The 15,463-nt window shown below is 33.9% G+C and overlaps 1 protein-coding gene across 2 annotated transcripts; it reads right to left on the reverse strand.

Annotated features, from left to right (window-relative positions):
* Positions 1-7,033: 7,033 nt before the first annotated feature.
* On the reverse strand, positions 7,034-10,720 carry LOC136205540 (uncharacterized). 2 transcript variants are annotated; one of them, XM_065996191.1, is made up of 9 exons: positions 10,565-10,720; positions 9,937-10,157; positions 9,490-9,840; positions 9,025-9,213; positions 8,835-8,926; positions 8,569-8,628; positions 8,391-8,460; positions 7,617-7,820; positions 7,034-7,536 (listed from the first exon to the last, which is right to left on the reverse strand). In XM_065996191.1, the coding sequence occupies exons 2-9, from the start codon at positions 9,967-9,969 to the stop codon at positions 7,150-7,152; spliced, it is 1,386 nt and encodes a 461-aa protein (XP_065852263.1). In that variant the 5' UTR covers positions 9,970-10,157; positions 10,565-10,720; the 3' UTR covers positions 7,034-7,149. The 2 variants fall into 2 exon arrangements, with proteins under 2 accessions (XP_065852263.1, XP_065852257.1); XM_065996185.1 differs by lacking the exon at positions 10,565-10,720 and adding an exon at positions 10,480-10,564.
* Between the last annotated feature and the right edge of the window lie 4,743 nt (positions 10,721-15,463).

Raw genomic sequence — 15,463 nt, forward strand, 5'->3', positions numbered from 1 at the left:
GTGATGTTCACATGCCCCACCACGTGGTGAGGCATGTGGCTGTCACGCCTCACCACATGGTGAGGCATGTGACTATCACGCCTCACCACGTGGTGAGGCATGTGATAGCCACACGCCCGTGTTTCGTAGAGAGAAAAAAATAATTTCAAAGACTAAAACCAATAAGGGTAGTTTGGTCATTTCATGAGGCTAGGGATGGGAATTAGTGGCTAGGTTTAACAACACCCATATTTTTTGGTGAACAAATGGGGCCTAAGTGTCAACTTGGCTTTCAAGTTGACAAATTAATGTAAATACAATGAGTTTTAATATTTAAAATTTGAGAATATGCCAATTTAAACAGTGCGTTGACATCTAAAATTCAATTTTCACTATAATTTGGAGACGATTTTAAGTTGACCCTTAATTCTTCTAGATATAATGTATTAGATTTTGGATACTGATTTATTAATTCAATAAAAAGTATTTTATTTGTTACAAAAGTATATTAAATGGATTCCACTAACAATTAATGATTCTAACATTTGAGTTGAAAACCGAACAATATAAAAGAAAATAAAGATCAAATTGAACTAATGGTTTAACCTCCCTTAGGATGGAGTGAAGGGGTCTTCAACGGTCGGTTTGATTTGAAAACCGAACAATATATAAAAAATAAAGATCAAATTGAACTAATGATGAAAAAACGAAACGAAACTGAACTGTTCAGTTCAGTTCGGTACTTCGGTTCCAACATTTTTTTTGAATGAATGTATTTTTAATGAGTTGATATAAAATTAAATTACAGTCTGATAAATTTAACCTAAAAAATTATAAAAGTAATTTTCTAAAGAATTTAACTATGATTTACAGATGTGAATCATGTGATAAAGTGTTTTTTTTTTTTCTGAACCTATGTGATAAAGTGTTAGAAACTTAAAAATTTGAATTCCAACTATTTTTTTTTGAAACCTGAATTCCAACTATTTATGTAGTTAAATTGAAAATGCTATATATTATGTTAATATAATATTATATAAATGTTAATAAAATATTTAATGAATTCAACTATTTTAAAACTAGGTTCAGTTCTATGAAAGAGAATCCATTACTAGTCATAAACATATAGATAGCAATGTTGATAAACTATTTAATAAATTCAAGGGTTAATTACAAAAAAAAGTACATGTGGTATTTTTTTTTATAAACACAACCTTGTGGTTGTCACCGTTAACAAAATCAAAGAAACAGCCAAAATTCTGTTAAATTGTTGACATGGCATGTGGGTATCCTCGGAAATTAAAATTTCTAATTTTTTTTAAATTTTTTCTTTCGCTTCACCCTCCTCTCTCCTCCTTCTTTTTGAAACAATCAAATAAAAATATATATAATGTTTAAAAGTAATATAATTCACCAAAGTTATTAAACAATATCTTTAAAGTCTTAAACCGTATCATAAAAACAAATAGAGAACGCAATTAAAAAATATTAAAAAATAATCATACGACAGTGTTTGAAAGTGAATTATAATATAGCAAAAAACAATTAATAATAATTGTCAAATATTAATATGCAATGGACCTTTAACTATCACCTTAAACTTTAGTTTAATTAGTTCCATAACATCATATCAGAATAGTTTGACCAAGTGGATATAGACTTGTGTTGTGCACGCTTCAAACTCAGTAGTCATTCACGTGTGAAGGTGTGTCAGATATTAATATGAAGTGAACCTTTAACTATCAGCTTGAACTTTTAATTCAATTGGTTCATAACAATAATAATTACTTTTATTCACCGTCGCTTAGGCGACCTAGACAGCATCCAGACGGATTCTAGACAGCATCCAGACGGACTAATTAGCGAAAATTGGGACGGATTCTCGATTTCGAGTGCCTAAGCGGCTCTGGTTTTGAGCAGTAAACGATTTGGAACAATTAAAAAACAGACTTTACAAATTATCTCACATGTAAAGTATTACAAATATTGTTTCAGCGAGAAATTGACACATAAATCTTTAACTGCAAACCTTTAACCCATTCTACTCTGTTAGGGAAAACCCCGCAGCGGAACGAAATATTTAATTTGGGTAAATAAATTGACAACAAAATAAAAGAACAATAAAGTAAATGACACAAAGGATTTACGTGGTTCGGCGGTGTGCCTAGTCCACGGGCGAAGGAGACCGAAAATTATTCCACTAGAGAGACAAAAGTGGTACACCCAAAACCCTTAACCCCAATACACCCAAAACCTCACAATTCTCTCTTGGAGAATATCACTCAAACTAGCAATCTAACATCAATTGCTAGGATGCCCAAAAAACCTATGCCGATGCATGGTATTTATAGGCAAATTTTGGAGTGTGAATACAAAGAAAAATAATGTGTGAACAAAGGGAAAGAAAAGGGATAAATGTGAACTTTGACAAATTTAATTGGTGTTCAAAGTTCAACATGGTTTGAATTGAAATTCAAAGTATTCATACTAATTTCAAAGCATTCATACAAATCTCCACCTTGATTTGAAATTTCACCAAAAGTCTTCCTTCGCCGTAATGCCCTTTCGGGCCAGCTCACTTATTGCTAATACCGATCAAGTTCAAGCAATGCTTGAACTTAGTTGTTGGAAGAGGCTTCGTCATCATGTCGGCTGGATTATCTGCAGTACCAATTTTACTAACTGTAATATTTCCTTCAGAAATAACATCTCGAATAAAATGGTACTTCACATCAATGTGTTTCGTTCTTTCATGAAACATCTGATCCTTCGTCAAATATATAGCACTCTGGCTATCACAGTGAACGAAAATCTTCTGCAAATTTGAACTGAGCTCACCAACTAAGCCTCGTAGCCAAATAGCTTCTTTTACAGCTTCAACTACAGCCATATATTCTGCTTCTGTAGTGGACAATGCAACTGTAGGCTGTAAAGTAGCTTTCCAACTGATGGCACTGCTACCAAGAGTAAACACATAACCTGTAATGGATCTTCTTCTGTCAAGATCACCCGCATAGTCTGAATCAACATAACCTGCCACCATATTCTCACTCCTTCCAAATTTTAAACAATCATTAGTAGTACCCCTTAAATATCTCAGAATCCATTTCACGGCATTCCAATGATCTTTACCAGGATTGGACATATATCTACTGACTACACTAACTGCATGTGAAATGTCAGGACGAATACAAACCATCGCGTACATGATACTACCAACCGCACTAGAGTAAGGTACATGTGACATATATTCAATATCCATTTTGGACTGTGGACACATATCAGCAGAAAGTCTGAAATGAGCAGCAAGTGGAGTACTTACAGGTTTAGCATTTTTCATGCCAAATCTCTCCAACACTTTTTCAACAAAACTTCTCTGAGTTAAACAAAGTGTTCCTGCAGCTCTATCTCTATAGATCTCTATACCAAGAATCTTCTTGGCAGCTCCCAAATCTTTCATCTCGAATTCACTGCTCAGTCTGCTTTTAATCTGTTGATATCAGACATATCCTTGGCAGCAATAAGCATATCATCAACATAGAGTAACAAATAAACAAATGAGCCATTTGGAAGTTTTGTGAAATAAACACAACTATCATATTGGCTCCTAAAATAACCATGCCCAATCATAAAGGAATCAAACCGCTTATACCACTGTCGAGGAGACTGCTTTAACCCATATAGTGATTTCCGCAACAAGCAAACATGGTCTTCTTTGCCTTCGATTTCAAAACCTTCAGGTTGTTGCATATAGATTTTCTCCTCAAGTTCTCCATGTAAGAAGGCAGTTTTGACATCGAGTTGTTCCAACTCCAAATCATTTATAGCAACCAATGCAAGCAAAACACGAATAGAGCTATGTTTAACAACAGGGGAGAAAACATCATTAAAATCAACTCCTTGTACTTGACTATAGCCCTTAGCTACCAATCGTGCCTTGTATCGAGCATCTTCAACGCCCGGAATGCCATCTTTTCGTTTGAAGACCCATTTACAACCGATAATCTTCTTGTTCTTTGGCGGTTTCACCAATTCCCACGTTTTATTTTTGTGAAGAGATTCCACCTCCTCTTGCATGGCTATCAACCATTTTCCAGAATCATCACCGGACATGGCTTCTGAATATGTTGAAGGATCGCCAACTCCTTCAGTCTCTTGTGCAGCAACACAGGCAAAAGTGACATAGTCTGCTAACCTTAGAGGTTGTTTTCTTTCTCTTTCTGGCCTGCTTCTAGCAACTGGATGCTCCTCTTCAATAGCTGTAGATTCTTCTACTTCGGCAGACTCCGTCAATTGTTCATTCAATGGAGAGAATGAATTCTCCACCTCAACTTGAACCTCCACCTGCTTATCAGAATTCTGTATCTTGGTGTTAGAAGTGACTGAAGACTCCTTTGGATGAAGCATGACATATTCATTAAATACAACATTTCTACTGATTACAGATTTTGGTGACTTGGGATCAAGAAGCCAAACTTTATATCCCTTTACACCAGGAGGATAGCCGAGAAAAATGCCCTTTTTAGATCTGGGCTCCAACTTTCCATCATTCACATGAACATAAACAGGACATCCAAAAATCCTCAAATCAGAATAATCAGCGGGTTTTCTAGACCATACCTCTTCAGGAGTTTTACAATTAATTGAAGCAGACGGAGAACGATTCACTAAATGACAAGCTGTTAAAGCTGCTTCAGCCCAAAAGTCTTGAGATAAGCCGGAATTTGATAACATACAACGAACCTTTTCCAATAGAGTTCTGTTCATCCGCTCAGCTACACCATTTTGTTGTGGTGTTCCTGGAACTGTGAGATGTCTAGAGATGCCCATATCTTTACAAAATGTGTTGAATTCATCATTGCAAAATTCTAGACCATTATCAGTGTGGAGACGCTTGATCTTCTTACCAGTTTGGTTTTCCACCAAGGCCTTCCATTGCTTGAAAGTGGCAAAGGCATCATTTTTCTGCTTCAAGAAATAAGCCCAAACCTTCCTGGAGTAATCGTTAATGAAGGTAATCATATATCGAGCGCCACCTTTTGAAGGAACACGTGCAGGCCCCCATAGATCTGAATGGATATAATCCAAAGTGCATTTTGTTTGATGAACACCAGTATTGAAACTGACTCGTTTGTGTTTGCCAAAAATGCAATGCTCACAAAACTCCAACTTGGACGTATGTTGACCACAAAGGAGACCTCGTTGACTTAACATGGACAAGCCTTTCTCACTCATGTGGCCGAGCCTCATGTGCCACAATTTGGTAATTTCTGACTCCGGCATGGAAGAGGAAACTGCAGCAACACCCGTGGCTGTTGAACCTTGTAACACGTACAATCTTCCAACTTTTCTGGCTTTCATTACGACTAGAGCACCTTTCAAAACCTTCAAGACTCCATCTCCACCAGAAAATCTGCAATTATTGTCATCTAAAGCAGATAAAGAGATAAGGTTTTTCTTCATGTCAGGAACATACCGTACATCTGTCAAGGTTCTGACAACACCATCATGCATTTTGATTTTGACGGTACCAATACCAACAACTTTACAAGGAGAATCATTTCCCATTAACACAACTCCTCTGTTTACTGATTCATAAGAGGAGAACCAATCTCTGTGAAGGCAAATGTGAAATGAGCAAGCAGAGTCAAGGATCCACCCTTGTCCAGATCTAGCACCATCGTCGGACACGGCATAGACTTCGCAATCTACTTCATCTTCAGCAACACTGGCTTCGGCATGATTGTCTTCTTTATGAACCTTCTCTTTATTTTTCTTCTATAGCTTGAAACATTCAGCTTTGATGTGCCCTTTCTTTTTACAGTAATTGCATGTCACATTACTGTATCTGGATTTTGATTTTGATCTCGATCGATTGTTGTTGTTGCTGCTGCTGGGATCCTTTGTAGAAGATCTCCCTCTAACAACCAGACTTTCTACAGAGCCATTTCTATCACCAGAAAGCTCTTTGTCTATTAGATCTTTTGAAAATAGACACCCTTTAACCTCATCTACAGTTAGAGTGCTTTTACTGTAGATCATGGTCTCCCGGAAATTTTTGAAAGACGGCGGTAAAGATCGTAACAACATAAGAGCTTTATCTTCTTCTTCATATTTAATATCTAAATTTTCCAGATCCAGCAAAATTGAACTGAAATTATCAAGGTGTGACTTTAGGGATGTACCTTCCGCCATATTGAGCATGTGAAGACGATGTTTCACAACAAGCTTGCTGGTGAGGTTTTTGGACATGTAGAGAGACTCAAGTTTCTCCCATAAGCCTTTAGGAGTCTTCTCATGGATGACTTCACGCAGAACCTCGTTTGACAAGCATAACTGAATGGCAGCTAGAGCTTTCTCCTCCATTTCTTGTTTCTTCTCCTTTGTTACCGTGGGAGGTAACTCGTCTGCTAACACCTTGCTCAATCCATTCTGTGTCAAAATAGCTTTCATCTTGACTTGCCATAAGGCAAAGCTGATAGTACGATCATACTTCTCGATATCAAATTTTGTTGTCGCCATAGTAGATCCCAAAATAAATATTAATTGGCTCTGATACCAATTTGTTAGGGAAAACCCCGCAGCGGAACGAAATATTTAATTTAGGTAAATAAATTGACAACAAAATAAAAGAAGAACAATAAAGTAAATGACACAAAGGATTTACGTGGTTCGGCGGTGTGCCTAGTCCACGGGCGAAGGAGACCGAAAATTATTCCACTAGAGAGACAAAAGTGGTATAAAAGAATGGAGAAAATAACACTCAAAACCCTTAACCCCAATACACCCAAAACCTCACAATTCTCTCTTGGAGAATATCACTCAAACCAGCAATCTAACATCAATTGCTAGGATGCCCAAAACCTATGCCAATGCATGGTATTTATAGGCAAATTTTGGAGTGTGAATACAAAGAAAAATAATGTGTGAACAAAGGGAAAGAAAAGGGATAAATGTGAACTTTGACAAATTTAATTGGTGTTCAAAGTTTAACATGATTTGAATTGAAATTCAAAGTATTCGTACTAATTTCAAAGCATTCATACGTTGCAAATCACTCAAAACATAAATTCTTATACTTTTATACGTGGAAAATCAGTGATGCATAAATCATATATATATATATAAAATATGCATAAAGATTTGCAAGCACTTGCAGTTGTTTTATGTTTAGCCGATGAGAACATATTCAGAAGCATTAGAAGGAATATTCCAAGGCTTCATTTGAGGCCGATGAGGACTGGTGGATCTTCGTACTTGGGCATGACACTCTGCTTCTTTCTGAAACGTCCTCACTAATTCCTGCAGCTCTAATTTTCTCACTGCAACATCCTTCTGTATATATGGCTTCTTCAATCCCAAGTACAACATTCCAACTCCAATTAACACCATTCCCAACAACAAAACCAACCCCGAAAGTGTAACGAATGCGTACTTTGAATCCTCCGATCCTGGAATTCCGTCCAGATTCACCCCAAAAAGTCCAGTGATGATGGAAAGAACAAGACCACACCCCCCTATAACTCCTAAATTATGTGTAATACGCAGACTTCTATCCTGTACGTGATTACAGATAATGGAAACTATAAAAATTTAAGACAATTTCACACTAGTGAAATTTAAATGAAATTTGGTACCTGCAACCAAGCACGGACTGTGCTCTGCATGACGTCTTGTATTGTAAACAAGCGATCACGAACTGCTTCTTGCTCTTTGATCATTTCCCTTGTACTCTTTCTTATCCCTTCCAGCAAGGTCCTTGATGCATTCCCTCTCAGATGTTGTTGAAGCTCAAAAACAATCTCCTCTCTTGCATGGAGTGACCATTTTACTCTTATAACCTATATAACCAAACAAACATGCCAAAACACAGCACTTGAAAACACTTGAAAAATTCAATCATTTCATATTCTAAAATATACTTAAATCAAAGGAAAAACACTTGATTCTATGTTGATAGGACACAGACACGGAAATGGACCGGAAACGTTATTTCTAACATATAACTTTCATAAAATAGCTTTCAAACGAAAACGGACACAAAACACTATTAAAGAGGAGTGTCCGGTGCAATATAGACTTGACTCTTCAAAGTGAATATATGCTTCAAATAGTTAAACATCAACTGCTTAACTAACTAACTCATGTAGACATCAACAGAGAAGAAGAAAAAAACCCCAGCAAGTAGTATATAATCTAGCGAATTTGAACCTTTACATTCAGAGTTCCACGCAGTTTCAAATAGAAGGGTCCAAGCAACCCAGCTCAGCTACTCAACACCATAATCATTCAACAAACAAGTAAATAGACACAGAAGAGAGTAATATTTTGCTAATTGATCAAAACGATTATCTCACAATCACAAATAAGGGAAGATATAATGTATTTGAAGTAATTCAGAATTGCTTTACCTGTGTTGACAGCCTCCTGATCTCTTGGTTCAAGATTATGCTCAAAAGATGCAAGTTCTCATGGCTTCTCCTAAAAATGAAAATCACGGATAGGTGTTATGCATATTTCATAGCATGTATGTCTCCTGGTGAAGCCTTTTCAGTAGAAGATGAAATTATTCAATGAACATGGACACACCTGTCCATAAACTTCAATTCAACTTCATCTGCCACTCCAAATATGGACTTGCGGAATAACCTAAGGAAGAAATAAAACTATGCTAAATCATTTGATCTCTTGAAAGGAAGAAATTAAAAAGTTATAAACATAGGAGAAGAAAAAACTAAAGGAAAGGAGAATCGAGTATCAGATACTACCACTTACTCAATCATCATTCCTTTACCTCATTTATCATTTATCAATATCCAAATGGAGAATGTCGTGATTTACTAGAAAAAACCCACCTGTCATCCCATCGTGCAAGGCGGGAAGCCAGCTGTGCTATAACCTCGTGAATACTTTGTGGCGTGCCATTACCCCTAGCTGAAAGTAGTTCCTGAACATGCAGAAATTTATCAGACCATACAGAGAAACATATTTGCAGTTATTCCAAAGAAAGAACAAGATTATAAAATTTTATTATCACAGTCGAACCTGAATCTCTGCAATACCTAAAACATTTAGGTTCGATGAAGATCCTTTAACATGTAAAGATGTTACTAAAAAGTTCTGTGACTGCCATGACCGCAGAACAATTGGGATATCATCTTCACTAGCGTATGGATCACCAGCTGATTGTCCTAATAGCTCAAATAACAGACCACCAGCTACTATTACAGGAACCTAAAAGCCAAAAAGAAAAAGAAAAAAATCACATCTACTGTTTAACCATAGTAACATAGCGCTTTTTTAAATTTAATGCTGCCAAACTATTCCAATTTGGTGCAGGTATCTTGGCAGACAAAGTCATAAAACCTAAAGTCATAGCATGAATTTACTGAAGGAAAAAATGTACCAACTGAAATACTAAATATGAATTATAATACCATAGGAATAGCCGCTGAACCATAAAAGCTGATGCTATGATGTTAAGCCAACATAAATTGACAAGCAATTTACCTCATATAGAAGGTGCCTCATTTTATCACTTATTAACCTACTTTCATCTCGCAAAGCAATACTAATAGCCGGATGTAACCACTGGGCGTTGCTCAACCACGTATTCACACATGGATGGCCTGCAGCAACATGACACCACCAACTGGGACCAGTTGGCCGTTTCAAGTAAGGAGCTGCAACATCTGCCACAGTCATGTCTTCTTCATTATCAGGGAAGTCAATGGACTGTGATGCATATTCAGAGTCTGCTTGCACCATTTGGACAAGTTCAGAAATTCTAGCCCAGCCAATAGGGATCCAACAATTTCTTTGAAAGTCATCATGATCGCTACAATGGTTTGGACAAAAATTCTGTTTTAGAGTATAGTTAAGGACTGGTCATCAAACATAACTTTTATGATCACCAACTAAAAACTGTGGTTCCAGTGCAATTAAATTGTTGGATACAATGCCAGATTGCTCATCTATCAGCTTTGACATCACGGTGCCATTTTGGGTGATGCTGATGGATTGATCTTCCTATGGACTTGAACAAATTCAAAAGCACAAATAAGCCCATCGGTCCAAAGGTCACCCCTAAGGAATGCATCTCGACTGCGATATCTTTGACTGCTTTGATTCGTCACTTCATCACTGTATGAGGCCATATGATATGATTGTCTTTACCTCTACAATTAAAGAAGCAGGGAATTGTTACTTGGTGAGTCCTCAACGATTACTAAATGAAAAATACATAGCATAATCATCATCGTTTTCTTAATCAGAAGAGTTCACGTTATAGTCAACTTCTAAGCAATCTTCTATGGAAATACTAATAAGCTAGGTTGCTAAAACTTAAACATATAAGTATCTAGAAACTCTGAATAAAAAGAAAAAATCATGAATGTGAAGTAATTGAAACACAATAGATAGAGTTAAAATGAATGAAATTATGCAGCGACATATGAAGAATGAAAACTAGAGAATGAACAGGTAGCGTTAAAAGCTCACAGAACAGAATGGAAGAAGATTGATTTGGTTTTGTTGATTTGAAAGAGAAGAGAGAAATGAAAGAAAAAGACAGATTCAACAATACCTTCTCCCGATGGAGTCTCCTCTAACACATACATGTCAATACACAAATTTTCGAGGTGAGGTCAGGACAGGAGGAAACGTAAGAGAAAGCTCCAATGGCAATCACCGGGATTCCAATACTTGCCACGACCAACTACAAATGTTGCATTCTTGCTACTCAACCGCCAAATTTTATTATATGTTCACCTCCCCCTTCCCTATATTATTTATGTCCCTCCTTATACTAATTTCAATTTCTTTTTGGAAGGGTAATAATTTCATATTTATTATCAAAACATTTTTTTTCTTAAAAGATTTATTATCAAAACATAAAATCATACTATTTTACATCAATTTCATATTAAAATAATATATTATTAAATTATTAATTTAACGCATAAATAACAATACAATTACAAAAAAATATTATATTTACTCATTCATTTTATAGTAGATATAGGCTTTAATATAGGGTTAAATGCACAATTGGTCACTGAATTTACATGGTTATCTCAAAATGGTCACTCAACTTTAATTTGTCTCAATAAAATTACTTAACTTTGAGTTTTATCTCAATTAAGTCACTATAACGATTTTAATGATTAAAAACATCGGAATGATGACATAAGTGATACGTCAATATGAGACAACTCATATTTCTAACCGAAATGACACGTGATATCCACATATACGCCACATGGCTATCACATGTCGATTATTTTTATGGAAAAAAAACTAAAATTTAGTTTTTTTCATAAAAATACCCGACATGCGGCTGTCACATTTCGTTCCGGTCAGAGATTTGAGTCAACTCAAGTTGACGTGTCATCCATTTCATTATTTCGATACGTTTTAACCACTAAAATTTCTGGAGTGACCTAAGTGAGACAAAACTCAAAATTAAGTGATTTTATTGAGACAAATTGAAGTTAAATGCCCATTTTAAGACAACTATATAAGTTCAGTGACCAATGGTGCATTTAACCCGCTTAATATATAAGCACCATGAATTTTGCCCAAAAAGTAGACTAGCTCCTAAAATTCAGAAAGTATCTAATTAACTTCTAAACTTACTTAAAGTATGATTATTAGCGCTTTATGTCCACGTGTTAAAACAAAAGTGGATTTTAACTAATTGAAAAATATACCACTTTATATAAGTTCAGGAGACGAATAATTCACTCTAAGCAACTTTAAAAGGTTAATATGTCATTTTAAGCAAATTTAGATGACCTATAATCCACCTTAAGCAAGTTCAGAAAGTTAACGAGACACATACAATCTGCTTATCAGGCTAAGTTGAAGAGGCTCTTAATGTATTAGACTGTAGATATATAAGATTTTCACGTGTATATTTTCCCATAACATAAACAAACATATTAAAATATATTTCAGTATTATAGTTAAATACATAAAAAAGAATTATTTCCAAAAAATATATATTATCTAATATTTTTCGAAACATAATTTTTTTTACAATAGACCTAACCTAAAAAAGTCATACATATTATAAAGGGTAAATTCTAAAAAAAAACTCATGTGGTTTGTTTTGCCAAAAAAAAGACCGTGTTATACACCGTTACCCGAAAAACAGAAAATGGCTTAACACTGTTAATTTGATGACGCGGCAAAGGGTAAAATGGTCTGAATTAAAATAAAAAATAAAAAAATAAAATAAAAAGAAAAATAAAATAGATTCTTCTTCTTCTTCTTCTTCTTCGGCTCTGTTCTTTATGACTGAAAAAAACTGAACTGAACTGAATTATACTGAAACTGCAATAATAATATAATCCTTTAAAAATAACAATAATTAAAATAAAAATCTGAAAAAAATAATAACGGTTCTAATAATAATGATAATAATAATAATGAAAAAAATAATTATAAAAAATAATTATAATTATAATAAGTAATGATAAATTACTGAACTGAACTGAATTGATTACTGAACTGAACTGATTGATACTGAAATTAAGTAATAAAGAACAGAGCCTTCTTCTTCTTCTTCTTCTTTTTTCATTCTTATTGACAAACATACTGAATCATAATTCGCTACACAGAAACTATATATCTTTATAGGAAAAAAGAAGAACAAAAAGAAGTAAAAGGGAATGGCGGGTACATGAGGAGGAGATGGAGGGAAAGGGAATGGAGGAAGCGGACCAAACGGTGGTAATGGAGGGAACGGCGAAATTAGAGGCGGCAGTGGCGGTGGAGTTAAAAACAGAATTGGCGGTAAAGGAATTAAAGGAGAAGGAATGGAGCAAAAAGTGGGGGCGGTTGAAGAATTGCGGGCGGTTGAAGAATCGACGATGGCTGAAACGGATTCTGGAAATTTCTGGAAATTTTCAGAATCCGTTTCATCAGAATTTAAAAAAAAAATAGAAGAAAAAAGAAGAAGAAGAATAGAGGAGAGGAGGAAGAAGAAGGAGAGAGGAGAGAAAGGAAGAAGAAGAAGAAGAATAACCATGGAAGAAGAAGAATGAGAGAAAAATAAAAGAAAAATAAAAAAATTTGGTTTTTACAATTTTACCCTGTGCTACATCATCACTTTTAACATTGTTTAGTCATTTTCTATTTTTCGAGTAACGGCGTATAACATGGTCCTTTTTTTTTTGTAAAAACAAACCACAGGTTTTTTTTTTAATTTACCCTATTATAAATTTAGTTTTTTTTTTCCAAATATCTCTACCAGTATTTCTTCAAATGGAAATGCTTTCTTAATTTTATTTTAATTAAGAGACTTAATAGATTGCTTTTTTTGAAATCAACTTAATAGATTGTTAGAAATAAATTAAATGAATTTATGACATCCGTTTTATAACTTAAAGCTCTTTTTTTTAAAGAATCATAATTGTTTCATTCATATAAAAAAAAGTAAATCTTGACATAAATAATTAAAAATTACAATTCAGAAATAAATCAAAAAAATTTGATCAACATCTTCAATATCATAAATTGTAATAAAACAAGTAGACAGTGTTTGAAATTGTTTTTGGTACAACAACGAGAAACGCTCCAACCAGAATCGACTTTACAGTATTTTTCTCTAGGAATTACTTTATGATCTTTCAACGAGTCATATTTATGTGATGATGCATAAACTTCTTCTGTTTTTCAATGAAGGAAGACATGATAACATTCGTATAGAGAAATATACCATAACCACCATAAATGGAGAAAGAAAAAAACTACAAATAAATAAGAAACTACCAAATCTACTATATAAAATCAATCAAAAAATTTAGGGAAAATTACAAAACTAGGTCAAATGGGAAGCCCATTTACATATTTAACCCATTTACTCAACTTACTACATATCTAGACTGATTTTGTGTGACTTTCCCATAATACCCTCAATATTTACGCGCGGTTGTCTTCCTCCCGTCTGACTTCACAGAGGTTAGCATATGCGAACCTTGCGAAGCTAAATATGCGAAGGCTGCGAACCCTGCGAAGCTAATGTTTGGTTTAGTTGATGATTTTAGTTAGCATATGCGAACCCTGCGAAGCCTGCGAAGTCTGCGAAGCTAATGTTTGGTTTAGGTTATGATTTTAGTTAGCATATGCGAAGCCTGCGAAGCGATTGTTTGGTTTAGTTGATGATTTTAGTTAGCATATGCGAAGCCTGCGAAACGAATGTTTGGTTTAGTTGATGATTTTAGTTAGTATATGCGAAGTCTGGATGTGTTTTTAACAAAATTCGATAGAAAATCCAAGCTTAAAGCATAAGAAACAAAAGGGGAATGGGTAAAATCACTTCCCCTACTATGACTATAAAATATGTTGGCCCAATATCAATAACCCTAGCTAGAATATATTGGCCCAATATGACTATAAAATACTTAGAAAGGTGAATTCAATTTATTGTTTTTTCGAAAATTATAATTAATTTTTCTTCTTTAATAAAATTTATTCAAGTGGATCTACATTAAGGAGAAAGAAGGAAATTCCTTTCAGGGCCGGTCCTGACAATTTACGGGCCTTAAACGAAATAATAAATAAAGACCCCTTTAATAAAAAAAAATTTACGTAAAAGACTTTAAAATATATTTCAATACATGATAAACAAAAAGTATTTCATTAATTTCTTATTTATCTACATATTAAATCTATTTGTTAAAAAATTAAATCAATTGCTACGTGTATATATCACGAGTCAAAAATTGTGTTATTTGGCAAAAAAGAAGAAGAAGAAGAACAAATCGATTAATTTTTCATTCAAAATGGGTTAAATGGCACTTAAATACTTTAAGGGGAAATTGTTGTAGGACAATTTTACATACCACATAGGGTAAATATGAATTTAGTTCTTAAATTAATCCTCAATCTATATTTAAAAAAATTAATTGTATCTCTTTTAAGTTTAAAATATTAATTTTTTGGACCCTTTAAAACTTAAATAATTTTTAGGGATTTTTACATTAATATCACAATGAGTGATAAAATTACAATTAAATCATGTCATCAAAATTACTTTTCAATAGGTCATTATTTTTCATATATAAGAAATGAAGTATGATTTTATACTATAATTAGAAAAATTTAGACCAAATTCATAAATTTTAAATCCTAGTAAATATATTTTAGATATTTAATTTATAAACTTTAATTTTTAAAATATAGTAAAAATAATAATTTATTAGTTTGACTTAATTTAAAGCATAACTGTAAAGTGTGAATTTTTATGTAAGTTTTTTAATATTAATATTTTAATTAAATGTAAATTTCTTAATATTAATATATTTTTTTTATTTTTTACAAAGCCTGCTTTTTAAGGGAGTCGAATTTCAGAAAAAAAATCTAAAACCTACTATCTATGGGAGTCGAACTCAGGCCTCCTCCAATTCTTAACCACTAAGACACTTAGAGATTTATACATAAAACGTGTTTTACATATTACATATCTATATATATGTGT

This window comes from Euphorbia lathyris, chromosome 1 (assembly GCF_963576675.1).
Source record: "Euphorbia lathyris chromosome 1, ddEupLath1.1, whole genome shotgun sequence".
Classification (NCBI taxonomy): Eukaryota; Viridiplantae; Streptophyta; class Magnoliopsida; order Malpighiales; family Euphorbiaceae; genus Euphorbia; species Euphorbia lathyris.